This window comes from Natrix helvetica (genome assembly GCF_964273705.1).
Source record: "Natrix helvetica genome assembly, chromosome: 2".
NCBI classification, from domain to species: Eukaryota; Metazoa; Chordata; class Lepidosauria; order Squamata; family Natricidae; genus Natrix; species Natrix helvetica.
This window is the reverse complement of record NC_138552.1, coordinates 77745818-77773557: the sequence shown is the minus strand read 5'-3', so window position 1 is coordinate 77773557 and position 27740 is coordinate 77745818. Positions and strand designations below refer to the sequence as shown.

At 35.6% G+C, this 27740-nt stretch overlaps 1 protein-coding gene across 5 annotated transcripts in view; it reads left to right on the top strand.

Annotated features, from left to right (window-relative positions):
* Positions 1 to 27740, top strand: part of PTPRD (protein tyrosine phosphatase receptor type D) — a 1361199-nt gene that overhangs the window by 1269874 nt on the left and 63585 nt on the right. For all 5 annotated transcript variants that reach the window (XM_081945773.1, XM_081945775.1, XM_081945774.1 and 2 more), the window contains one exon: positions 14383 to 14506. In XM_081945773.1, the coding sequence (XP_081801899.1) occupies positions 14383 to 14506 (124 nt within the window). The remainder of the gene's footprint in view (positions 1 to 14382; positions 14507 to 27740) is intronic.

Sequence of the window (27740 nt, the reverse complement as noted above, 5' to 3'; positions counted from 1 at the left end):
ATTCCTGAACAGAATAAGCCACAATGGAATGGAATGAAATGCAACCTAGCAGGTGGGGGAAATGGCATGAAGTATCCAGTTTCACCTACATAAATTGTATGTTAACCCAAGACATTATTCACAAAAATTCAGCAATGTTCTAGTTGCTTAAAAGATTTCCCCCCCCCCCCAAAGTATCCCAAATTAAATCAACTAAAAATAGCAGTCTAAATAGCTAAAGGCACTTTTAAAGCACATCTCAAACACACAAAGTGAAATAAGCTTCATTCCCAGACTCCATTGGACAGCAAGATGTCATGATTAAGAAACAATTAAAGTGACAAGTAAACAATTGTTGTATTGTTCATTTTGTAATTATGATATGGAGTATATGAACACGTTGCAGGTACCTAGTCATTTCTAAATGGTTTTCTTGCACACTATGAAAATAAAGCAAGAGTGAAAGAGTGACTTTTCTTTTGAGTTTTAATTGCAGAAGCCTCTCAGTAATGGCTATGCAGTATATCATGTCAGGATGATGGATTGGACCTGCTGTATTATTAAATTCCTGAGGAATGCTGTTGAGTGTGTTTTCTATAGTTAGGATTTGTACGGCTGCAGTGTATGCTTTCAGTTTTCTTTTTTTAAAAACAGTCCTTGATGAATAAGATGCTGTTGTAGAAAATGAAATATTGCATCCTTCAGTCAATAGCTGAATGATCCTACTACTTAAACTGAAATTGATGTGGTTCAGTCATAGGGTAAAAGGCAAGAAAGTCCCAAGCTAAGTTCCACCTAATTAGAAAAAAAAATATTTCTGTAAACCCTTAGGCAGCAAAGTTAGTGTACTAGAGAATATTGAATTAGAATGACCAGCATGTGCCTCAGATAATACAGTTTTCTATTGGAAATTCCTAACGCTTGTTCAAAAGTCATTTATTCTGTATTAGCATCTAGATCTATACCAAACATTTGAAGGGTTATTTTATTAATTGCATTTGTGGGAGAAAGGCATAGCTCTTCAAAACTTCAAGGAGTTGAATTTAATTCAAAGCAGTCTTTCTATGTAAAAGTGGAAATAATTTGTTTTTAAAGATTAGGCTATAGGACAGAGTTGAATCGTCTATTTGACATATGATAGCCATATTATATTCTTGGCCACTCTTAGTGGCAAAAACAAAAACTATTTTTTCTCTATGATGAATTGGAAAGTCGTTGCTTTTGCCTGAGACTGTGCATCTATACAGTCTACAGAATACCAAAAAGCCACACGCTAAGTTACCTGCTTCTCCTTCCATCAGACCCAATGGTTAGTCCTTCACAAACCATCTAACTAATCCAGTATCATTTGCAGTAAAATGAAAGCCACATTGCTTCCTATTTCATCCAGCAATCTTGATAAAAATTGGGGTGGGGTGGAGATGTATTTGACTGGTGTGAACAGAAGTTTCTAAAGAAAGAGAGAAAAGATTCCCCTACTAGTGGCTAATATGGCTAGTTGTCTGCCATGAACAGTAATGGGTAACAACAATCTATTTTAGAGCTGCTGAAAGAAAAGGGAAGGCTTCACTGTTTCTTCCATACATTGTATATGTTAATTCATGCATGCATGAATATATGCATATATAAGGGATTTCTGTACTGTCAGATAATCAGTATGGCCAGAAAAGTTAGTTAATTAGTTAATTGGTTAGTTAGTTAGTTAGTTAGTTAGTTAGTTAGTTAGTTAGTTATTTTGTATGGCATAACAGAATACAGCATTACTTTGTTTTATTCATGCTGCTTTTTCTTGATGGGAGATCCTTGTGAGGTCCAGCAGCCAGAATGTGTAGTCTATTTAGTTGTAACTCATTGCCTGGAGAGCACCATGAGGAGGCTAGTCTACATTGCACCTCAGTCATTCCTATATAAGGGGAAAAACTCCCAAATATCTTTGAAAAAGAAATGTGCATCTGCAAAGCTACAAGCATATATTTCACTTCTGTTCAACAGGATCTTGGCTCTCAATGTTAGTCTCATCTTCAAACTCCCAAATCAGTTACATGCATGCATGCATGCATACATACATACATACATACATACATATATCTGCTCTTCTACAATTGTTATATCTGCCTGTCTGCCTGCCTGCCTGCCTGCCCATCCATTCATCCATTCAATGTTCACATTCATATTCAAGTTCATATTTAATCGACTTTTGGAGCCTATCTTATACAAACCAGAGATGCCTATATTAATATTTTGACTTATATGGGCACGACTGTTAACTAGGTTGATATTGTAAAGTGGAAGAATCTAAAATTATCTTAGATTTCTCCCTTGTATTTTTTTTTCCTGGGAAACGTTTTAGGAAAATTTCCACTTAGACAGACTGGGAAATATGTACTCAATTTCTGGAACTGAATCAGAGTTCGTTGCATAAATTCAAATCCCGAAAGCACACAGATAATTGATTCAGCTGGATTCATTAACTTCTTTATATACATAAGAATAGATGAATAAACGTACAATACCAACAGATAGTTCTTCCAAGTAAATACAAGACAGGAGTGTTACAGACAAGTCCGGACAGACTGCTAGTTTACTTTTCAGAGCAGCAGACTGCTTACGTTTCTGTTTCAGTTCTCTGCACAGACTCAGATCTGTTTAAGCTCTCATTGGCTGACTTAGTTGCTATGCCTATTCATTGGCTGACCTTGTTCCGATGTCTCTCCCAGTCATGAATATTTTAACAAACTGGAATCACAACTCCCAAGAAAGAAAGGGCTCTGAAGACCTATCCCTAGTATTAGAAAATCCTGGTGCCCTGAATTTAAAGGCTAATAGCTTTTCCTTTCTTCTTCTGCTCACAGCAGTTAACTTCTGCTATTTCTGCCTGCCTTAGTATGCAGCAAAATGTTGATGGATATATGAGAATTAAAATTTTAGTAAGCTTTAAGAGTAATTCCACTAATTTCAGAAAAACTCACCTCCCAGAGATGCATAGGATTCTACTATAAAATTGAGCCAATATTAATTGGGTTCTTACCTCAGTTCTGTTTGTTATGCCTGAATACGCTTATTTGTTGATAAATGGGCTGATTGTCTTAGGAGTCTTTTTTACTTTTAACTCTTGTAAAGAGAAAATCTAAAAGGGTAAGATGAGGATTTTACCTGAAAATGTTTGTATTCTTGTAGAATATAAATGCTAATGTATTCAGATCACTGCTATTCTCCCTTTCTGTGAATCTTGTTTTTCCAAACCTTTTGAATAAAAATGCCAGATAGAGTAGCAATCATCTTTACCTAAATGCAAGAATGATGTGCTGATAAACTTCCTGAAATTTTTAATAGACCTTAGACTGATGAATACAGGAATAAATACTGATACTTTTTATTATTATGTTCACTATGGTCAACCTTGCCAGATTTGTAAGCATGAGAAATACAATCCCCTCTCATAAGTCATCTTTTACTTCCTGATGCTCAAGGCTTAACATAGGAGAAAAATGAAATTCTGTTGGCAACCTGCCATGATAATGTATTAGCATTCAAGTATTTAGCATTCATGTTTTGCTAATGCACTATGCAGATCTCAAGCAATTGGCAACTTTCCTGAATAGAAAATAGCATCTTATATGGATTCATCTGAAAGATGAAATTCGCATAGTGATAGCTGACATTAGTAAAAGAGGGTCAAATTATTCATTTTCATTGGTAGTTAATGATTTTCCAGTTCCTCACCATCTATTCATTTTGACATTTACCAATACCCTTATTATTTTGTTCCTTGTATAGTGCAATATGAGGATACTCTTCTTCCAAAAGTTACTTTCATTTGAGCAGTGTTGAGTGCTATGATATTTTCCTAACTATGTAAAGCCATTTGCTGATAGTTGTTTAAATAAATGCTGTTCCTTGCAAATTGCATAAACCACAACATCAGAGAGAAAAACATATCATAACATCTCCATAGTGTAGTAGGGTTTTTTTTTGTATGTGTAGAGAGAGGTTTACTTAGTTTGTGACCCCTCTGCCACATCTCTAATTTCACTCTTGTTCCATACTGCAAGTCAAGGACCACAGTGCCCAGCTAGATATGTGCCCATAACAAATGTTATTTATAAATATTATCTTAAATTCGGTATACTTTACATCTTGGTTTTATTGTAAAAATTAAGTATAATTTTGGATTAAGTTTCAGACAACAGTTGATTCCTTTGTGAGGCTATGATATTAAAATGCAGTTAAATTCTTGGAATTTAAATAGTTTTTCATTTATACTGTTCATGCAATTGGCAACAGAAAATGTTCTTTTTATGCTGTTGAGACAATAGAATTCCTTCTTATTGATATAGGGACAAACACAGTGCTACAAGTAAATTGTCCATTTCTCTCAATTGGAAGGTTAGAAGTAGATTTCTGATTGTAAAACTTCATTGGTTTTCCTTGAGGCATAGAAAATCTTTACCTTGGGAAATGCTCAAAGAAGTATGCTGGCTGGTCCTTAGGATTACTTTAGAGTAGACCGATGAACTCCAACTATTTGGGGTCTTCCTGAGAAGATAATGTGGTGTGAGGGATTAAGAATGAGTAAACTGGCAAATGTTGAAAACCAAGACTCATGGAGTAGGAGCCAAAGCAGTACCAGTCTCCGTAGCATTTTTAGATTAACTTCTAAAACCTCTCAGGCCTAAGCAGAGCTTCTGCTTCCATGTAGAGAAATATAGGGCTGGAACTTTGAGATGTATCAGATTTCAGATTTGGGGTTCCTAAGTGTAGTATCTCTTTAGACAGAACCACCGTGACTTCCAACTAAACTGGGAAGGATCAGTTGCTGGGTTTTTCTTCTTCTTAAGATTGTACATCTTACAATCAATTTTGGAACTGTTTGTCTAGAACTGTCAAACCTTCCTTGGGTCATGGCTTTTCTTTTAGCCTGATTGTTCTTATGTCTGGTATAGCACTTACTGATAATTCTTTGCTCTTGCACAGGGTGTCAAACTCAATTTCATTGAGGGCCACATCAGGGTTGTATTTCACTTTGTGGTACCAGGGTGGGCATAGCAGTTCAATATCACTCGTGTCGGTGGTACCTGTGGTTGTTCAAGCACTCTGCCAGCAAAAACAGGCTCCTGAGCTCCGTTTTCGGCTGCGACGGCATCCTTCAACTCTCTGCCAATGAAAACAGAGCTCAGGAGGGCTGCCCGCAGCCCTACTGAGCTCCATTTTTGCTGGCAGAAGTACTGCAGGCCAGTCCTTTGCTGTTTCCATGGTGGCCCTGTGGGTCAGATGTAAGCACCCCATGGGCCAGATCAATCCCCCAGGCCTTGAATTTGAATCCCTGCTCTAGCATTTCTGGCAGATTGATTGACCTTAGTTAATTTTTTTCTACTTGATCCCCAGACCTCTATGGTATAAAACACTTCTCAAAAACTTTTATTTGAAAACTACTGAGGAAGTGCATGGAGATGAAACTATTCATGATGAAATAGATAGTTTTTGGTAAACAATGATGTTGATTTCCTTTATCCTCATTAAGTTAAGTTTTCTTTCACTTCTTAGTTGGCTAGTAGATGTGTTGTATATCTCTGCCTTGCTGCTATACTGGACTTTATTTGTTTATTATTATTTTTTTCCTTAAGGCAGTTTTCTAACCCTTTGGCACCTCATTGTTATTAAACTGAAAAACGTTCTCAGTGTAAAAGAGGCAAAATAGTTGCAGTGCTTAGTAATTCAGTTGTAAAGCCAATAAAATAACCAGGTAATTAGAAGATGAAAAAATGTGCCCTCCTTCCCATGCAGTGTTTTTACCAAAACTTTCCAAAAGCTTAGAAATGGGAGATGAGAAGATGAAAAGTCATAATTTTGTTGCAAATACTTTTTCAAAGAAATTAAAATAGAGTGTTACAGAGTGTTACAGAGTGTTACAACTAAATTTTCTGAAGAATTCCAATTGCTTTGTTAATGATAGTTTTATTGAACATAGGGTTTCAGAATGAATCTACTAGGAATCTTATTTAAGTGCCCCTCATTTAAATCATTACAGTACTCATTAAAATTATTATCTATGAGTTATTCCTCGGTTATCAATGTTTCACATTGTAGAATGTTTCAGCCAATATAATTTTGTTCTTTGTTCCAGGATGATTATTTGGATTGAGGCAATGTAGATTAGTTTTCTCTCCCTAGACGGATCTTTGTTGGAACATGAGGATCCTACCAGCATGGCAGGAAAAGTGAAAACAATATTATCAATGAATGCACAATATCTTCATGATTTTGCATAAAAGTTGACTTTTATGTTCCAAGACAAGCTTTCATACATGTTTACATAGTTGAAAACTAACAAGAAAGCAAGTAACCCATTTATAGCAAAAACTAAGCTTCTTGTTAATGATTCAACAGTCCCAGAAACAATTTTTATTATTTTGTAAAACCAGGATTCTTGTCAGAAAAAGAAAATGGCAATTTTCAAATCACCCGGAAATGTATGGGAGCAGTATAAAAAGTTATCCAGGGATTTCAACCACTTCTGATGCATAGAGACATTATATGGGACAATATATGACTATATTTGTCTAATAGTATAACAAACAAGCAATAGCTCATTAAAAGAACTCTCTTATTAGAACTCTCTAATATTGGATAGAGTCAGTTTTAAAATAACAGTTTAGCTATTACATTGGCTGTTCAGCCATTTGATAGTTTGAGGAAACCAGCGCTAGATCTGTTTTTCAGTTGTGGGACCAAGGTACATTGTAGACAGAGTTCTGAAGCCTTCACATGACACATGGATTAGACAAACTCCAATGAAATACCATGTGACAGGGTCTTTATATGAATTATTTTTGCACGCTGGCTGGAAATCAGCAATTGTAGAAGAAGCTAGATACATAGAACCTATCTAAATCTGCTGAATGCAGTGTATTTAAATAAAACATTTGCTATGTTGTTATTTTGGACTTGATGCAATTATGGATTTTGAATATACCTGATAAAATTGGAGGTTCCTATTTTAATGTCAATGTTCATAAACCTAAAAACATGAGAAATATGTCATGATCACAAGATTAATTTTTTTCAAAAAGGCCTTTTTGGATATATTGAATTCATTCACTATCAGTTCTTCAACATGAGGTACTGTAACAGATTTAAAAGTACTTTAACATAGAATTTGTTCATTTGTCATGGGTCTACCCTGTTTAAGCATTTTTAGTGTGATAGAACAGGTTTTGGTAAAGGAATTAGGATTTCAAGATGTTAATGTGCTGTTAAATTACGGTATATTCCAAAACTTTGAAACTTATGTATAAGAATTCTGAATTTATTTTGCTAGGATTATTGCTTAAAAGACTGATAGGTGTACCTTAAAAGGCTATAGTGTATTTGACATCAAAGTTTGGTTTGATGAAATGTATATATTCTCAAATTTTGAATGGGGTCTTCATCAAAACAATAGATTAGACAATATAATTTCATGTGGTTAAAATTTCATCAAACCATTCAATTTCCAAAAATGGTGCTGGCAGGGAGAAGAAAAATATGAAACAATAAAATAATATTTTTAAAAAGATATTAAGGAAAAGAATAAGATATTTCCTCATATTATTTTTAATTTAAATTGTTTTTGCATTATAGACAAACAGACAGACAGAGATACAAAGAATAAGCCGGTTGGATACATTTTTATTTTTTAGTTTTGAACATTTCTTTTTTTTTTTCAACAAAGTTTTATTGGTTTTTTTTAAAATTTGCAAGGGAAAAGGTAGTGGAAAAAGTATACAAATTTTGGCAGTTGCAAAGTATGGTAGGCGCCCCCTCCCTCCAAACTCATAGTATACATCTGGGTGAAAGTCATTAATACATAGTCATATATAGTCAGCATGTTAATTCTGTTGGTACTTTCAATCAATTTAATACATAGTAGTATATAGTCCACATGTTAATTTCATTGGTACTTTCAGTCAGTTTATGTCAAAAAGATTTTCTTGTTCATTTTTGTGATCTGAGCTTTCTTGGTATTGCCCCATCTCCCCCCGCCGGCAGAGCTCCGGCCCCTCCCGTGTCCTGCATATCTGTTGTAGGATCTTCTGTTTTTTCTAGGTGTGTTTTTTTTTCCATAAAGGCCTTTATGGATACATTTTTATTTTTAATCATCATTTCAGGATAGAAAGTCACGTCTTAACTCTTAGTAGACCTGTTTATAGCAGAGCTTTAATGAGGCAGAGTTGGACATCATATCTAGGCTAAATCAATCTTCATAAAGAATTTAGGCCAACATTTTGGCAACAATAGCTTAAGGGTCACTGTAATAATATTGCTTTCTTTTGTACATTAGCTTCCTCAGATTGCTGTCCTGGTCAATTAAGGTTGCCTGGTTAACCAGTGGATTGGTTTTGTTTTCGGCCTGTGATGTGAAAGAACATGTCTAAAGAATTAAAAATCAATAACATGACCAATTGCTTGTTTGTGTATCCTTGGCCTTTCGGCCTTAGATATATAATTGCTGTTTCTGAGGTAGCTTCAACCATTCAAACATATACAAAATGACAGAGACATCAACTATCTTTTCACTGAATGCAACACTATGATTCACATGAAAGTAATTAACTAAAAATTTGTGTGTGTGTGTGTGTGTGTGTGTGTGTGTGTGTGAAAATTATGGGATAGAATGATTTGAATCTCATAATTACGGGTAATTTCTCCCCATGCTACTACAGTGTAACAATGCTGAATTTTTTTTGTAATAATCTGGAAACCAAATTAGTTGCATTTACCCTGCAGTACCCCTAGCCAAAATCTTTCTAGAAAACTTATTCAGAATTAATTCCCATTCGGCAAAGACATTCTCTGTGTTAATTAAAAACTTCCTATTTGCCATGTGGTCCTTTGTAGTGCTTTCTGTTCAACACAGCACTAATCAGTTCTTGGTTTTGAAGATGGAGATAATTAATACTTGTCATTGCATTTTTGCGTAATAAAGGGAAAGGCTCCCTTGAGTCAGTCTTGACTCCTTAAGACTACATTCATGTAATTTCTTGCAACCAAAATTGGCTTCCCATAGCCTTCTATTGTGTAATAACTGTTTAAAATGACAAGACAACATTGAAAAAGCAGCCACTTGTAGTTAAGGCACACAGCTACAAACCGGGAGAGTGTGAGTTCTAGTTCCAGCTTAGGCATGAAAAACTTTGGGCAGACTTTGAGCCAGTCACTCTCTCTGTCAGCCCAGCACTCTTCATAGGGTTGTTCTTGTGGAGAAAATAGACAGAAGAAGGAGTATTAGGCATGTTCACTGCCTTCAGTTCACGTTCCATAAGGCAAGAGCTGTGAAAGACAAAGAACATATCTTGGGTCCCTCTAGATATCTTTGTTTAAGTTGTGATGCCTAGAAAATCCCCCCCCCCACACACACACACACAAGTCAGATCTGAATATTTTGAGATTGCAATACTTTGTACATCTCAACTACTTCTAGATTTCCTGTGAGATTTTTTTTAATGGGAAAGGTGAATAGCAATTGGCTTTGCTTCAAATCAGCATTCATCCTTCTATTGACATTGGGTGCAGATAGAAAACAAATTTATTTCTATTAGACTTTGCTATTCTTCCTCTAAGTATTTATTTTATTCAGACAAAGAATGCCCGAGTAAGCTACTCCATTTAAATTTTACAGATATACAAAATGTGTCATTTTGAGTGTTCTTAAATAGAGCATTTATGTCTTTCAGAGGGCATTTTGTTCCAAATTAGCTTGTTATTTTAATTTCTTCACATTTTGGAGATTTGGAAAGTAGATTTGCCAATAAAGCAGCAGGGACAAATTCCATGCCAGCTGACATTGGCTGTAGCCAAATAGCAGGAGGAGGTGAGTTGTAAGCGAGAGAGCCTTTAAAGCATGTATTCAGTGAGATTCATTTGAGATTCACTTGTACATAAATAAATATTGTTTGCCTGGAAGATAAGTTTCCTCTGCTGTTTTCAATGAGGTTTTAGAATTTTTGAGTTCTAATTTAATTCTGCCACTCCTGTGCGTGTTATTGTCTATGCCTAGGTGTGTGCTATCCTATCTTTATTAGGCACTTTGCAAAATGCAAAAATATATACTGCATGTGCATTCCAGATAACATTGTTAAGCTGTTGAGCTTTGCAAAACAGTGTTATTTTGTTTATAACTTGAGCTTGAGGCCAACTGTAAATGCAAAAAGTCAGTGGTTTGTATAGGAACTAGTTATAAAAACTGTGTTTCACTTTTCCTACCATTGTTATGTGTTTCTCTAAATTAAACTTTTAAAAACCATTTTCTTGGCTATGTTTGCATTTTAAGGAAGAGAAAGGGAGAAACAAAGCGCTTGCTACAACTTACTATTCTTCATTATGGCAGAAAACTTAGAAACCTAAAATTGGAAGAGACCATTGAGAATAACTTCCTGCTCAGTACAGGAATCTAAATTAAATAACTCCCAACAGACGGCTGGGTAGCCTCCATTAAGTGTATCCAGCATAGAAGAGCCTATCACTTCTCTGTGTAATTGATTCCATTGTCAAAGTACTCTTATTATTAGGAAGTTTTCCTGACTTTCAATCACAATCTGCCTTCTTGTATCTTGCATCCATTATTTTGTTTCCTGCATCTACAATGATGTATTCCAGATCTTGAAGTTATATTTTTCAGCCACAGTACACCTCTGGCATTGTCAGTGGCAATCAAGATCTTCCTTTTTCATAAGAAGTATAAGTAAGTTAGTCATCTCCCTTTGCATTTTATTATTTTTTTCCCTAGGTGGAAAAGTTTGCTTTTTATCTCTTTAATTTGATTTCATTATTTTCAGTTCACTTCTCTTGTTTATCAACATCATTTTGAATTTTATTTCTGACTTTTAAGATATCATCTGTTTTATCCAGTTTTGGATCAGCTGCAGATTTGATGATCATTCTCACCACCTCTTCATCCAAGTAATTAATAAAAATATTGAAGAGGACAGGGCCTTAGGGCACCTCACTTGAAACCTCACTGTTCATCAGGGTTTTTTACAGTACAATTTGTGAATCCACTTCATTCATACCCCAGTACATACTTACTGAAATTATAATAGGCTTACATAATTTTTTACAATTTCCTCAGAGGTTACACAAACAAGAATGAGACGATTAGTCTGACAAGATTTATTACTGACTAAATGATGCTGATTTCTGGCAATTGCATTTTTTAAAAAAAAGATATTTACAAATTAATTATTTTAGAACTACTGTGGAATCTTTTAATACGTTGATATCTGTAGCACGGTTAGTCCTCGACTTATTACCACAATTGAGCCCAGAATTTCTGTTATTAAGTGATACATTCGTTAAGTGAGCTTTGACCCCTTTTACAAACTTTTTTGCCTCAGTTGTTAAGTGAATCACTGTAATTGATAAGTTAGCAACCCTGTTGTTAAGCGAACCTGTCTTACCCATTGAATTTGCTTGTCAGAAGGTCGCAAAAAGAGATCGACACAGCAACGGTCATAAATATGAACCAGTTGCAAAGCCTCTGAACTTTGATCACACGATCATGGGGATGCTGCAAAGATCATAATTATGAAAAATGGTAATAAGTCATTTTTTACATTGTCCTTGTAACTTTGAACAGTCACTAAATGAACTGTTGTAAGTCAACTACCTACTCTCCTTCTAATTTCTTATTAGAATTGTTTTACTTCTGCTTGTAGCATGTTATTTTAGCATATTAGCTTCTCCAAAAGAAAGTTAAGAAACTTAACTTTTTCAAATTTGGTTTGATCAGAATACTGATCAAATACTGAAATATTTTTTGCTTTTTTTTTTTAATTAAAGCAACTATGTGTGCATATCTGTAGATATGTAGTTAAATATTCATTTTCCCTTTTATACACTTTAAGGTCCTGGCATTTTATTTTACATGATAAAAATTAATAAGATTCTGTTATATAATATGTACTAATTGAAATCACTTACTGTAGCATGTTGTGGACAGATGAAACCATTTAAAAATTAGATGTCATGCTGATCTACAGCATGAATCATCACTTTGTTGTTTGTATGTACACTGACAGCTTATGCACCAGACACAAATTTCTTGTGAGTCCGTTCACATTTGGCCAATAAAGAATATTCTGTATTCTTTAAAAAACTAGAAACAGATAGCAGAGGGCATAGTGCTATTATTTTTCACCCTTAAAGTTAAATCAAGTTTAAGTAAACCCTTGATTCTATGATTATGAGGTACATCTAGTTGTAACTAAGCTTTAAAATGCTAATGCAATGTGTTTTGTAAGTTCATTAGTTCTATATTGCGTACAGAATATGAGCAAGTGTTTCCTTATTCTTGGTATTATTAAGGCTATTTCCTTGTATGATTTTGGATTTTTCTTAACTCCTATAAAACTTAGTATGTATGTTCCCTGAAGAGCTTTAAATAATATAAATGAAAATATGGGTGATTTAATGACATCAATATTAAGGTTTCTGTCAAAGATACTGTACCAATATATATTTATTGGAATTAGGAAAATGCTGGATTTTAGCCTTAATCAGAGTGATATAATGCTATTAGATTTTAAATGCAGTTTTTATCCATTATAGTAGGGACGCAAATTCATTATAATACTAAAGGCAGAGAAAACGGTTATAACAGATCTCAGACTAGAAAGGTTGCTTTTTATTTTCAATAACTGTGTTAGTCAAAATGAAGAAGTGTTGGATGAAAGGCAAGTCCAAGAAAAGGGGCTTCAGTATCCTCCAATTTCAACATTAAAACATTTGGTTATATAGGAAAAATATTTTTTTATTGTTAGGTAGTAAAATTTAAGAGAATGGGAACTACAAGTATTTTAGCTCTTTCTTATCTCTAAATTAAAATAGTAATCATTTAAGACATTTGTTTGTAATACTTGTCCCATGTATGTAGTCATGTCAAGAACATGACCATAGCACTAATTTGAAATTCCTCTATTATGGTTTGCACCAATCCCTTAGATATCATCCTGTAATAACACATTTTTTTCTGGGCATGGATAGGATTAATTATGAAGCCTATATAAACACTTGTGTTCCTTAGAAGGCATATTTTTTTGTCCGTGTGTTCACAAAAATGATTGTTGTCTGAATATATTGATGTAATCTAATCAAAGATAATCAGCAACTTACTGTTTTAGCTTTTATTGTCTATAATAAGCAAATATCTTTGATTTTCCTTTTGGATGATTAACATTGTAATTCTTGTTTACTTGAATTAATTGACAATTATCTTCCAGTAAGTGTATTTAGGATTTTCATAAATAGTCTCTGTTTACTAAAAACAGCATGCAAATTACTATTACCTCTTTTGTTCCATTAGATTGAAAATCTATTAAGTGGAAAGAGTAAAGATAAATCACTGAAACCCTTCCCCAAAAATAGTAGGTTTTTTTTTGTATTTTGAATGGGCAATTTTTTTTTACAACGAAGGGAAGAGAGATGAGAACCACTCTTTATTATGATGAAGTTCTTACAGATGTTGCATTGTGATAGAATGCTCCCAAGCATTAAAATAAAGAACAAATGGGATGTTATGAATTTTATTGTACTCAGAGACCATTAAACTATGCAGGAGTCCCCATAATTGGGCCGTGGACTGGCATCGGTCCATGGACTGCCAGGAAATGGGCTTCACAAGTAAGTGAAGCCCCATCTGTGCATGCATGAGATCCAGGAAACACCTGGAAACCATTACCGCCACCACCACCCAGAACCAGTCCCTGGTACCCAAAAGGTGGGGGGAGGGGTGATGGAGTATATATTAAGCGGAGAAAAACTGAACCAATGCAGCAGTACGTTGGGTTGGGTTGGTTGGGTTGGGTTGGGTTGGGTTGGATTAGATTAGATTAGATTAGATTAGCACAGTGCATTTTTTTTTTACATATCAAGGTTCTTTTTAATGTTTATATGTTAACCCAGTGGAAAACTAGCATCAGGATTTACTTGCCTGAGCAAATGGATTCTAGAGATTTCTTGTGCTAGCTGCTTAAGCATTATTTTTCTTAAACTGGAATCTACCGTTTTGAATGGCATTACTTCAGCATTGACAAAACCTTCCAAAACAGCATCACTTCTATAGCAGCACTTCTGGTGGTCTAAACATTCGTTCTCTGCCTATCTTATTTTTCCTCACTTCTCTTCTACACCTCCAAATTTTTAAAATAAATCAAGCATCTCTTATGCTGTTTGTCTTGTTTCTTCTGAAATCAGTCAAAAATCTGTGCTAGTGACCAAATGTGAATGTCAGTAAGTATCAGTATGACAAATTATTATGGAATTAGATTCATGTGCTGTTTTAATCTATATAGTACAAGGAGATCTGTTATAAAACAGTATTTAAAAAATATGTTAACATTTCCTATTCCCCCATTTCTTTGTTTCCAGTCAATCGACCCAGGTCAGCAATTTACATGGGAACATTCTAATCTGGAAGTGAATAAACCAAAGAACAGATACGCAAACGTAATTGCATATGATCATTCTCGAGTTCTTCTATCAGCAATAGAAGGTAAGACTTTTTTTTTAGAAAATTACAATAGAAACAAAAATAAGTGATAAAATAATGTACAAAAACCCCAGTTATAGAATAAAAAGGGAAACTGAAATCTGGGATATAAATTAGGGCAACACAAAGCTGTACTGTTCTATCTTACATGTCACTTCAGTTTGAACCATCACAGTAACCCAAATTTGAGACAGCACTTCAACTCCTATCAAGGCAATATGGATTGAAGGGATCTGTTTGGATTCAGCCAGTTGCTGTTATGAAACAGAATTTGCTCTATGCATGAACAGTACTTGTCCAGAAACCTGGGATCACAATTCCTCCTGGGATCAGGGGATTTGTGTAATCATCTTCACAGCCGGTGGAGGAATTTGTTGCTTGGATTCATTTTCAGTTTGAACCTATACATGAGGCAGGTCTTTGTGAGATACCTGGGGAGGGCTCTTGCCCAATGATCTGAGAACAGTTTGATCCTGTTGGCCCTGATGATATGAAGAGGGTCTTTGATGCTATCCATACTACCTCCTGCCAGTTAGATCCTTGTCCTTCCTTGGAGGTAAAAGCCTCCAGGATGGTGACTAGCTGGTGAATTCAAGTAGTATTGAATATATCATTTTAGGTGAAGACATTTCTGGAACCTTTTAAGGAGGCCCTGGTTTGCCTCCTGCTTATACCATTACTTCATTGCTTGGACAACTTCCATCCAGTTTCCAGTCTTCTATTTTTAGGGAAGGTTGTGGAAAAGGTGATGGTATGGCAGCTTCAGAAGGTCTTGGATGAAACACCTGGACTCTTCAGTCAGGATTCAGGCATAGTTATGGGACAGAAACAGCATTGATCACACTTGTCAATGATCTCTGGTGAGTGTGGGATAGGAACAGTACAACCATTCTTGTTCTCCTTGATCTCCCAGCAGCCTTCGATACCATCGGCCATGGTATCTTTTGGCAAGGTATGGGGGCTGGAGATGGGTGGCACAGTTCTGCACTGATTCAGCTCCTTTATCCAAGACTGGTCCCAATCAATGTTCTGCCCTCAACCTCTATCTTGTGGTGTGTCCCAGGACTCAATGCTCTCTCCACTTTTCTTTAATATCTACATGAAGCTGCTGGGTAAGATCATCTGTCACCGTGGGTTGAGATACTGAGCTATATCTGTCAGCTCTAGCTCTCCACCCCTGGTGACCAAAGTGATACTGGGGCTGCCTTCTGATGGTATCTGTAGACTCTGGGGGCCTGGATAGGGAACAACAATTTCAATTGAACCCTAAATAGCTTTGGTTCAGCTCTTTGGAGCTCCAAGATCCGGAACATTAACATCTTTAGTTGTAAATAGGATTGCGCTATCCCAGATAGACCTGATCCGCAACTTGAGAGTTCTCCTGGACTCATGACTCCTGATCAAAGAGCAGGTGGCAGTCACTGCTAGGAAAGCCTTTGCATGTTTTCATTTTATGCACCAATTGCTGTCTTTCCTGGATCAGCAGTCCGTGCACTCAGTTACTCAAGCCCTAGTCATCTCATGTTTGGACTATTGCAATGCACTCTACATAAAGATATCCTTGAAGAGCATTTGGAAGCTACAGCAGTTGCAGAATGAAGAGGCATGGGCAGTTTTTAGCACTCCTAGAATGGCCCATGTTACACCTCTGCTTTGCAAGTTTCATTGGTTGCCAGTCTGCTTCCAGGTGCAATTCAAGGTTTTTGGCCATCACTTTTAAAGTCCTGCATGGCATGGATCCAGACCACTTGAGGAACCATCTCACTCCAATGGGACTGTTCCGTATCTCCTGCTCTGGTAGAGGGGACATACTGCGGATCCTGTCAGCCAAGGAATTTCAGCTGGTGGGCTCCACCTGTCATTTCAAAAGAGCCTTAAGACCTGGCTCTGCCAGATGGCTTGGGGACCTGGCTCTGCCATCTAGGGGAGTTTCATACTGGGAATGATTGATCAATTAAAACGTAATCCCACCAACCCATCCCCCGTATGTCCTGCTCTTACCTTTTAATGGTTTGCAATTGTGAATGATTTTATCTGCTGTGTGCCCTGATTTTAATGTCTTCTATAATATTTTATGCTGTAAGCCACGCAGAATCATTGGGTACCAGATAGGCGGCAAATAAATTTTCTAAATAAATAAAATAAAACTCCTTTTAGCATATGAGTCAGAAAAAGGTGACTATCCTGATTTAGGGCTACAAAGAATAGCAGCATTGTTTAATGGCTTTTTACTGCAAAATAAGGTTACTTTATAATCAAAGCACATTTTTAAAGAGAAATGCAAGCACTTTAAATTGAAAATTTCTATCCAAAATAAATCTTTTTGGGAGGATGTCAATCTATTGAGGAAATGTACCTAATAACAATCATCTTAGTTAATAATCCTTGTTATTATAATGTATTTTAATCCTTTTTGTATAACACTTTGGAGACACTTTAATAGATTTAGAAAAGACATAAATAAATAGATAGATAAATAAATGATTAATTATGATTATATTTATCCTTTATTGTAGCATTCCTCAAAAATGATATTTTCAATGAGAGCCGTACTTTTAAAGAGAAGTGGTATAGAGAAAAGTGTTGTGGATGGATGGATGGATGGATGGATGGATGGATGGATGGATGGATGGATGGATGGATGGATAGATAGATAGATAGATAGATAGATAGATAGATAGATAGATAGATGATAGATAGATAGATAGATAGATATAGTATTACACTCTATATATAGTACCGTATGACACTGTATATATAGTATACGAGAGAAATAACAAGCGAGCTGCGGATGAAGAACTGGGAATACACTTGTACACAATGTGCTTAGCATAGGACGTGAATAATATTTTCCACATTTTTACCCCAAAAATAAACAGACTGGCCCCCAAAATCATTAATATGCACAAAAGTGCTTACACCTACACCTATATAACCCAGAAAGATTACAATTTAACCAATTTAACCTTAGCAAAATGTAGTGGTCTGTTTAAAATAGGTCTGTCCTCATTCGTTTATGAGCATTTGCTGCAGTAACAGAAATTCAGTGCCATAAAAAGAGAGTGAGGGTCACTGACTTCATATTCAAATTCATTCACCCAGACTTTTTAAAGGCTTCTAAGGAAACTGGTGAAGTTTAATATTATATTTTTATATATAACATTACCAGGAATTTCTTGCTATTGAATGAAATAGGTATACGTTTTTTCCAAATGCTGTTAGTGGTTTTAATAAATGAGATTTTTAAAAAGCTGTGAAAAGACTAAATACAACTAATTTACACAGTTGCATCTTGTTGGATCCTTTAACAAAATATAATTAGCAGTATCAAGTTTTTAAGTAGAAATTAAGTTTGATGGGTTTTTTTTTTAAGTTCATTGTAAAAAGAGTGGAAAGAGTAAAAACTTGAAATGTAAAAATACTTTAGGGTGAATTTAGAAGTAGTAGCTATCCGGGTACCCTGTTTCCCCCAAAATAAGACCTCTCTGATAATAAGCCTAATCAGACTTCTGCGCGCATGCGCTAAAATAAGTCTTCCCCCCCGAAAATAAACCCTCCCGAAAATATTGCAACACAGGTGAGGTGAGTACGCTCGTCACCTCAAAAATATTAAGACCTCCCTGAAAATAAGGCCAAGCGCTTATTTGGGGGATCAAAAGAAAATAAGACCCTGTCTTATTTTTGGGAAAACACAGTAGGAATGCTATTACTGTAAGTGGCAATTCAATACTATTCTAATGTTTACTCATTATACATTCAGTATATCTATATCTGAATTCCACATGAAATTATTTACATACCTAATCTTAGTTTTTCCATTATTATATGATTCATTATTATTCATTATATTATTCATTACTATAGGTTTTTCAGTTACTAGTAAATGAAGAAAACATATTTGTTATATGGCAAACTATTTAATAGACATTGAAACTGGGTACTTTTTAAACAAAAATAGGGCTTTTTAAAAAGTACTGTTTATTTCCCAGTAAATCTCCTGAAAGATGAATTAAGTTTGATTGTAAGCATTTTTTTAAAATCAAATAAGCAAACTTTAAGGTAGTATTTAGTTTCTGTTTCTAATTATGGTGATGAATGGTAGCTATAAAAATTAAAATGTACCTCAGAAATTTGTTTCTAAAGTACAATCTGCCAATCCAATTAACCAGGTGATGAACTTGGGGATATCAACACTACATTCTTATACAGGAAATGTTTCTTCAAACACCAGTGCATGCTAAACTCTTGCCCCAGATAAAGAATGATGGTTTGGCCATAACAACAGATTTCACTCAAATCAACTGGATAGCATTAAAGGTTCATGTTAAATCATACTGTAATAAAATGAGCATTTTATCATGTTATCTAAAACAAGCAGAAATAGGACAGATCAGTAATTGCATTTTTTGGTGTAAGCAATTTTCAAGAATGCTATACAGAGCCAAGCAAATGATTTTCTTGAATGAAAATGTTTGATCACATGATCCCAGAATACTGCACCTATCATCAATAGGTGCAGATCACCAAGCACCCAAATCACAATCACATGACTGTAGGGACACTGAACCATTTATAAGTGTGAGGACTGGTAATTAATCATTTTTTTCAGCACCATCCTAACTTTGAACTTCGAAGTTTCTAAGCAAACAATTGTAAATGAAGGGTTATCTGTAATTATAGTTTTTTCAGCTATAAGGCTTATTTAACTGATACTTTTTCAGTGTCAGTTTTATTCCATATTGAACTCTCAAGTCCAAATATCATTTGGATTAACTGGTGTTTTCCCTTATCAACTTTTGAATGTCCTACCCTTGATAAGAGTACCTGCAGTAGCTGTAAAAATATTGCAATAGAAGATTGTATCCCGGTTTAGGATTTTCAGGAACATAACTTAGTTTATTATGCTTTCTAAACTGCTTTTCATTTTTGTGGTTTAATAATATCAGTCTGATTTATCCAGTTTCCCCTCTATTCACATCATACAAATTTACATATAATCCCTTCAATCTGAAAACATGCCCTGTCACATCACTGATTTCCCAAACTCATCCATAATCCTTCTGTTTATATAAGCCTTTCTTCATTAAATCCACCTACTTGGAGGATGCCAGGCTAGAAAAGTTGATTTATATTTTAATATATACAGTATATATGAATGAATCCCAAAATAATTTATCATTTTCTCATTTTGTTACTAAATATTGGTCATTTACAATTATGGTCTACTTTGAGGGTTAAAGAAGCACCAAACTTAAGTTCCTTCATACTTCAGTTATTTTCAAAATATTCAGGGTTCTAATTAACTAAGTATTGATTAGCTAGTTTTTCATTTCATTTTTAAAAATTGCTACACTTGACTTGCTTTTTGCATGGACCTTATCCTGGAAATCTATGTGGTTTGACGATAATTGGTGACTCTTAATCAGTCAATCCCACTATCAGTTGTATTAAATTGGAAACCAGATTTCGTTTAATATTATGCCTAAGCTAATCATATTGACAGGGGATGCGGTAGCTCAGTGGCTAAGACACTGAGCTTGTTGATCAGAAAGTTTGGCAGTTTGGTGGTTCGAATCCGTAGCGCCGCATAAAGGAGTGATTTCACGTTACTTGTCCCAGCTTCTGCCAACCTAGCAGTTTGAAAGCATGTAAAAATGCAAGTAGAAAAATGCACCTTTGGCATTTAGTCATGCCGGCCACATGACACAAGAGACGTCTTGGGACAGCGCTGGCTCTTTGGCTTTGAAACGGAGATGAGCACTGCCCCCTAATAATAATAATTGTAATTGTAATTGTAATTAATTGGAGCCCTTGGAGCAATACCTAAAGGGCTACCTCGCTATTTGAAAATTCTAAATTTACCTGACTTGAACATTCTGACTTTACAAAAAACCAACCTACTTGGAACAACTTATATCCTCTGACGTTACCTTAACAGTTCCTAGGTCCTTGGTTAGGACTCGAGCTGTTAGACTACCAACCAGCCCCAAAGGCTGTCAATCTCACCAAAGATTAACATAATAAAATAATAATAATAATAATAACAACAACAACAACAACAACAACAACAACAATAATAATAATAATAATAATAAAATCTTCATTATGGTCAAAGACCAGCAATATACATTACTTTTTACAATATATAAAAACTGACATTAAAATATAATTAAAAAGTATTGATGTTAAAAGTGGATAATGACATACACGTTTTCAAATTGTTCGGGTCACTCCCTGGTTTACATGGGTGAAAAGCCGATAACTATGGGAGTAAATACAATGGTCCAGAAATTACATATCAGTAATCTTTTAAAAAAAACGAAATTAGGCTACCAAACAGCCAAAGAAGCTGAAAAAATTTCGCATTTATTATATATGGATGATTTGAAACTCTATGGTAAGTCAGAAATAGAAATCCAATCACTGACAAACACAGTCCGAGTATTCAGCACCGATATTTCAATGCAGTTTGGCATGGAAAAATGCACCACTGTATCCATAAAAAGGGGCAAAATCACTGCGTGTGAGGGAATTGAAATGCCCAATGGCCAACTAATTAAATGCAACGAAAATGAAGCCTACAAATACTTAGGCATTCTGCAGTTGGATAACATCAAACATGGAGAAGTAAAAACTATTGTCAGGAGAGAGTGCACCAACAGTTAGGAAAATTTTGAAATCTAAATTAAATGGTGGAAATACAATCAAGGCCATAAATACCTGGGCAATACCAGTTATAAGATACACAGCTGGTATAGTTAACTGGACACAAGCTGATTTGGACATTTTGGACCGAAAAACCAGGAAACTAATGACAATGCACTACAGTTTACATCCACGCGGTGACACTGATAGACTATACCTGCCCCGAAAATCAGGTGGCAGAGGATTATTACAAGTGAAGCAAATAGCTGAAGAAGAAAAACATGCACTGGCTGATTATCTAAAAGAAAGTCAAGAACATCTATTAATCGAGGTAAAGAACAAAAATCTACTGAAGGACCAACAGACGAAACAAGAATACAGAAAGATGTGATAAAATCAAGAATGGAGAGTTGGCATGGTCAATTTCTGGAAAAAATAAAAGATAAAGTGGACAGTGAAAAAATTTGGTTATGGTTAGCAATAGGTACATTATTAAAGAAAGAAACAGAGTCACTAATCCTGGCTGTGCAAGAGCAAGCTATCCGAACAAATGCCATTAAGGCCAAAATCGAAAAATCCTCTGATGATGCCAAATGCAGACTCTGTAAAGAAGTTGATGAAACTGCTGACCACATACTCAGCTGCTGTAAAATAATCACGCAGACTGATTATAAATTGTGGCACAATTCAGTAGCACACATGATCCACTGGAATTTGTGCAAAAATTATAATATTAAAACAACAACAAACTGGTGGGAACATAGACCTGAAAAAGTCACCGAAAATCAGATGGTCAAGATCCTATGGGATTTTTGTATACAAACGGACAAAATGCTGGCGCATAACACGCCAGACATCACACTGGTTGAGAAAAATAAGGTTACAATCATAGACATCGCAATACCAGGTGATAGCAGGGTCGATGAGAAGGAACATGAAAAAATCGCAAAGTACCAGGACCTAAAAATTGAAATTCAACTATTATGGCACAAACCAGCAGTGGTAATTCCAGTGGTAATCGGCACACTGGGTGCTATTCCAAAAGCACTGGAATTACATTTAAAACAGTTAAAACTTGACAAAATCACCATCAGTCAAATGCAAAAAGCTGCACTGCTTGGATCCGCACGTATATTACGAAAATACGTTACAACGTCCTAGGCCCCTGGGTGGGGCCCGACTAGTAATTAATGCCAAATCCAGCGAAACAACTGGCCACTGTGATACAATTGTATAATAATAATAATTTTTAAAAAATCTTTATTGTGGTCAAAGACCATCAATACACATTACTTTTTACAATATATTAAAAGTACTGACATTAAAATATAATTAAAAAGTATTGATGTTAAAAGTGGATAATGACATACATGTTCTCTAATTGTTCGGGTCACTCCCTGGTTTACATGGGTGAAAAGCCGATAACTATGGGAGTAAATGCAATGGTCCAGAAATTGTTAGAGATATGTCCAAATAAGTGGTACAAGATGACAACTATACTTCTGTGATCATTTTTTTTCTTGTGGACAATAGAGCAACAAAGAATTTTGCCACTGCATACGTGGTAGCCGGGTTTTTGCCCTGGAGGAGAAAGCCTACATAAAAATTGTCTGCCCTCCCTGGCAGTCTCTCTAACAGGAGAATATATGCAGACCTACAAACTCTGTATAGCTCACAGTGTAATAGAACATGTGAATTATCGTCAATTTCTCCTTTACCACATGTACAAACCGTTCTGCTATTGGTGTTCTTTTATACCTGCTCTGGAGGAGTGTGAAGGGAGAATGTTAAATCTGGCTCTGAAGAAAGCTATTCTTTGTTTTGGGAAGATCAAGTCATTTAGATACCTTGCCGATTCCCACACACCCTGTTTGATTCTGTCTCTACTGTGGAGAGGAAACCTATTTAGTTCTTCTTGGAACTCCATGTCCTTCATTCTATTGATTACTACTTGCTTTGCTTGGTCAAAGCCTAGAGACATTAAGAATCCAGTGAGAGCCATAAGAGCCCAGCTTGTGATCAATTGCCTGTTTCCAGGGGGAGGGGAAGTTGTCAGTCAATACTAGTGGGGACAGTCCAGACACTGGAAAGAAGTGCATTTTAAGCCAATTAATGATCATCACCTTCTAGGCTCTTACCTGATTTTGAGGCATGCCTATCTCAATTCTTAACTGGGCATTTGGAGTTCCTTTGGGTGCAGCTAAGATGGCTCGCAGGAATTTAGTTTGTATGGTTTCTAGCAAGTCTTTCTTTGCAAGGATTCCTGTTTGTGCCCCATTAGAATTTATGCCAATGTTTTGGCCTCGAAAAGTTTTAAGGCAGCAGGTACTTACTGCCCTCCGCCTGTGTAAAAGAAGTGTTTAATTGCATTTGAGGACCTATTAGCTGCTTGCAGTGTATGATCCAGGTGTGCCTTCCATGTCCCTTGCGAGTGGAAAACCACCCCAAGTATCTAAATGTTCTAACCTGTTCCAAACTATGTCCTTCTATTTTCCAGGAGTATTGGCTAGGTCTTTTAGCAAAAACTGAAACTTTTGATGTATCAAAGTTAAGGACCAGCTTGTTTTGCCTGCAATAGCCGAGTGTTGCCCTAATTGCTCTCTTCAATCCTACAGGAGTTTGTGAAATAATAGCAGCAACAGCAGCATATAAGAGAATTGGAATTTTGGGTTGTGCTAGGTTAGGAGGATGGAAATCAGGGTTCTGTAAAAGATCGATCAGGGGATTGATATAGAAGTTAAAGAGTGAGGGGGACAGGATGCAACCCTGCCATACCCCTTTTTATATCCTTACTGGGCCAGTTTAACTTCCTTGGGGATTGCACCTCACTTTCAAGGTGGAATTTGCATACAATTTTTGTATGAGGAAGAGGAGGCGTTTATCGATAGTGGTGCATTTTGATTTCTCCCAGTGGGTGATCCTGGATATTGAATCAAAGGCATGCTTAAAATCAAGGAAGGCCACAAAAAGAGAGGATTTTTTTTATACTTGTATTTTTGTACTAAATGGTGGAGTATCAAGATATGACCCATCATAGATCTTCCTTCTCTAAAACCGGCTTGTTCGTCTTTGATTATCTCCCCCAAAATTAGCCAATTCTAAAGTTTATAGTTTAGGCGTTTGGCATACAGTTTACTAATAACGTTTAGAAGACTAATGGGTCTATAATTGCCTGGGTCATTTCTATTACTTTTTTTATAAATTGGTATGATAATTGCTACTCCCCAATCTCTTGGCATATGGCCTGTTTTATCTATAAATGTAAACAGAGATACTAAAAGTGGAGCTCACCAACTGGCATTATTTTTTATTATTTCTGGCAGGACATTATCAGCACCAGGTGCCTTATTAGACTTTAGGGCTCCAATCAACCGGGATATCTCTTCTGGTGTAACAGGGGGCCAGTAGGGAGTTTGGTCCAAACTAGTTTGGCTCTCCTTGGTTACATAGTCAGGGTCTGTATATAGCTCCCTAAAATATTCTTCCCAGGCATGAATCGGTACCTGATTAGTTGGAGGGTAGGGGAGGTTTCCCCAATTCTCTGGTGGTGTACCAAAAAAGGGATGTATTTTTTTGTCTTGACTGACGTAAGTAGTCTATGCCAAGACTCCTTCAGAGCCGTACTTTTCTCTTCTTTTGGAAGTGTCTTATATTGTGCTTTCAACTGCTTTAGGTAGTGAGTGTGATGCTCAAAAGGGGCATTTTTACTTTTCCTGTACTCCATATTATATATCCTTTTTAGTTGCACGCAATCTCTATCGAACCAAATTGTATTCTTCTAGACTGGCCTTTTGGAGTGAGTTAGTGTTTTGTTAATGAGAACCAAATTAAAATTTAAAATTAAAGTTTCAAACCCTTCTAAGTAAGATCATCCAAACTTAATCCTTAGTAGAGATGTGCATAGCTCTATGGTTTCTAGAACTAACATCCATTTGGTAACTCCCTTATCATTTTTCTCATTCCATTTAATTTTTACCTGGGTATTTTGACTCTCTAACCTGGGTAGGTTGACTGTGCCTGCCCTTAGAGATTTCTGGTGTAATGTGAGAGTAAGGAGTATTGCATCATGATCGCTTTCCAGCAAGTCTACCTCCATCTTCTGTAAGAACTTCAGGAAGTCATATGATATTATCCAGTAATCAACTGTGGATTTTCTTCCTGCTCCCTGATAAGTATATTCTGCTGGATAGTCGTCCCATGTGGACCCATTAAGTATACAAAGATCCAAACGTACAGTCATCTGTCTTACATACAAACTTACACTTACCCTAGAGTCGGGAACGACTAGCACATATGTGCGAGGGGAACCTTTACCTTTAATCATATTGACATGCTGAGCAGCTTATCATACACCATCCCAAACTAGTTTGCTCCAGAAGTAGTGGACTATAGCTTTGAGAATCTGTCTTGTTTAAAGTTACCCAATGAGGCCTGGTTGAATAAGTGCTGGATCTCAAACATTCTTGTTTCAAATTCAGAACTTGCGTCACTGGAGGCATCACCATAATATATCCCTTCAGATCAGTTTGGTGTGGCATCTAAAATAACTTTTAAACTTTATGTTCTGCCAGTGAAATTATTCCCCTGAGACATGGTGGAAAGGCAATTTCACCTTCTTTGTGATACGCTCATATATACACCACACTTGTCCCAGGGATCTTCCAAACTTCTGACACATATAGTGAAATAATTGCAGAAAGAGATTGTATCCTTCTTGTACCATTGATGGAAGCAAAATTATTACTAGGCTCCATCCTGAGTTTCCCTGACATATTCTCATTGATACTGTCATTTTAAGATCAGTTTTAGATTCTTTAATTCAATATCTTGAAACATATTTATATACATTCCGTTTTTTTCTTTGGATTGTTTTTGGGTGGCTCTTTGCAAGAGTTTTATGTTAGAACTATAAAAGCTCCTTTATATTTTTAAAATACTATTTTTTTTTTACAAGAACTGGATAAAATACTATCTTTAAAGCCTGGGTTATAACACCATGAATATGTTTTCCAAGCATTAAGATTTTATTGCTAACTTCTAAAGAAACAGTAAACATTCCAAAGATGAAAATATATGTGTTATCTTGTATTACATTCATTTCACAGCTGCATTTGTTTTGGTGTAACCATAGAAACAACTAGTTTGATTTTAAAGAGGAATTTTTCCAATGTGTTTAGCCTAGAATGCATCTTTAATTTTTTTTTCCTTTTAATGGTAGATTTAGGTCTTTTTTTTAAAAAAAAACACCTATTTTTCATTAAATATTTCATTAGAACACAGCAGGAATTAACATGAAATAGCATTGGCTCTAAAAGCTAATTCTCTACCAGCATCAGTATATCAGTATGAGATACAGATAATATAATGTTCTCTGCCTAGCTGAAAATTCATTATCATTCTTGTACTTAGCAAGTCACAAAGAAGCACATGTTTAGTGATGCTTATTCCTATCAAAATCAGTATAGAATTACAGCCTCTGCACATATAATTATTCCGCTCATAAATTATTAGAAGAATAAAATGAGTTAATGCCGTATATATTCTCCCATGCCCATTTTAAAGAAAGGATTAAGTATAGATGTCATCAATTGAACAAAATTCCTTTATTTATGTATTTTTTTTTCCTTTTTGTCATACTTCATGATTTTTTATATTCAACTTTATATTCAGCTTTATACATTCTTTGGCTTCTTGTTCAAGCCATTTTGAAATTCCATAACTGTTTATTACTTAAATAGTTTGTTCTCACTATTGTTTTTTTCCCCAATGAGTTTTATTCCCTTTGTGTATGTGTGCTGACTATTAACTATACTAATCTGCTTACAAATATGGACCTTGTTACAGGCTAATCTCACCATGAAAAACATTTTATGTACATCTAATTTAATTTTCTGCAGCTGAAACTAAATGTGAACGCACACACACTCATACACACTCATCATCAATAGTACATTTTGCTCCCTTTTGTGAATTCATCTATTTTCTGAAGATAATTATTTACAAGTGCTATGAAGCTTAATCCTATTAGTTTTAACTCTCTTTTAAAAATTCCCTTAAGTGGCACATTTCTTAGGAAAACATCCCTAAAACAAAGGTTTATGGTTTAATTTGTCTTAAATATGAAGATAGTGCAATGCTTAGCCTTTGTCAAGACTTGAAACAATTCCATGATGCAATTTCATTCTGCAAATAAAGCGTGAAGTCTAATTAAAGCTATTTGACAACTTCGTTCACTGAATAAAATAAATGGAATTCTGAATACTCTTTTACTTACATTTATACAGATAAAACATTCAACCTCTTTTGTGTTTAGTATTATACAAGAAGAACGTTGGGTTGTAAAAGCAGTAACAATGAAGTTCACTAGTATCTGATCGGCACGGGAGTTTTGACCTGCTCTGTCTCTGACCTGGGCCAGTTCATCTCTCCTTAGACAATTTACTGGCACTTGGCTCTTTGGGGATCACAATACTGATGTCAAACTTAGTGTAGGCATAGTCCACTAAAATAGGGACTCCTGAGCTCAAGTGACCTGCCAGCCTTAGCCTCCAAATAGCTTGATTACAGGCTCATGCCATGGTGCCCACCTTAT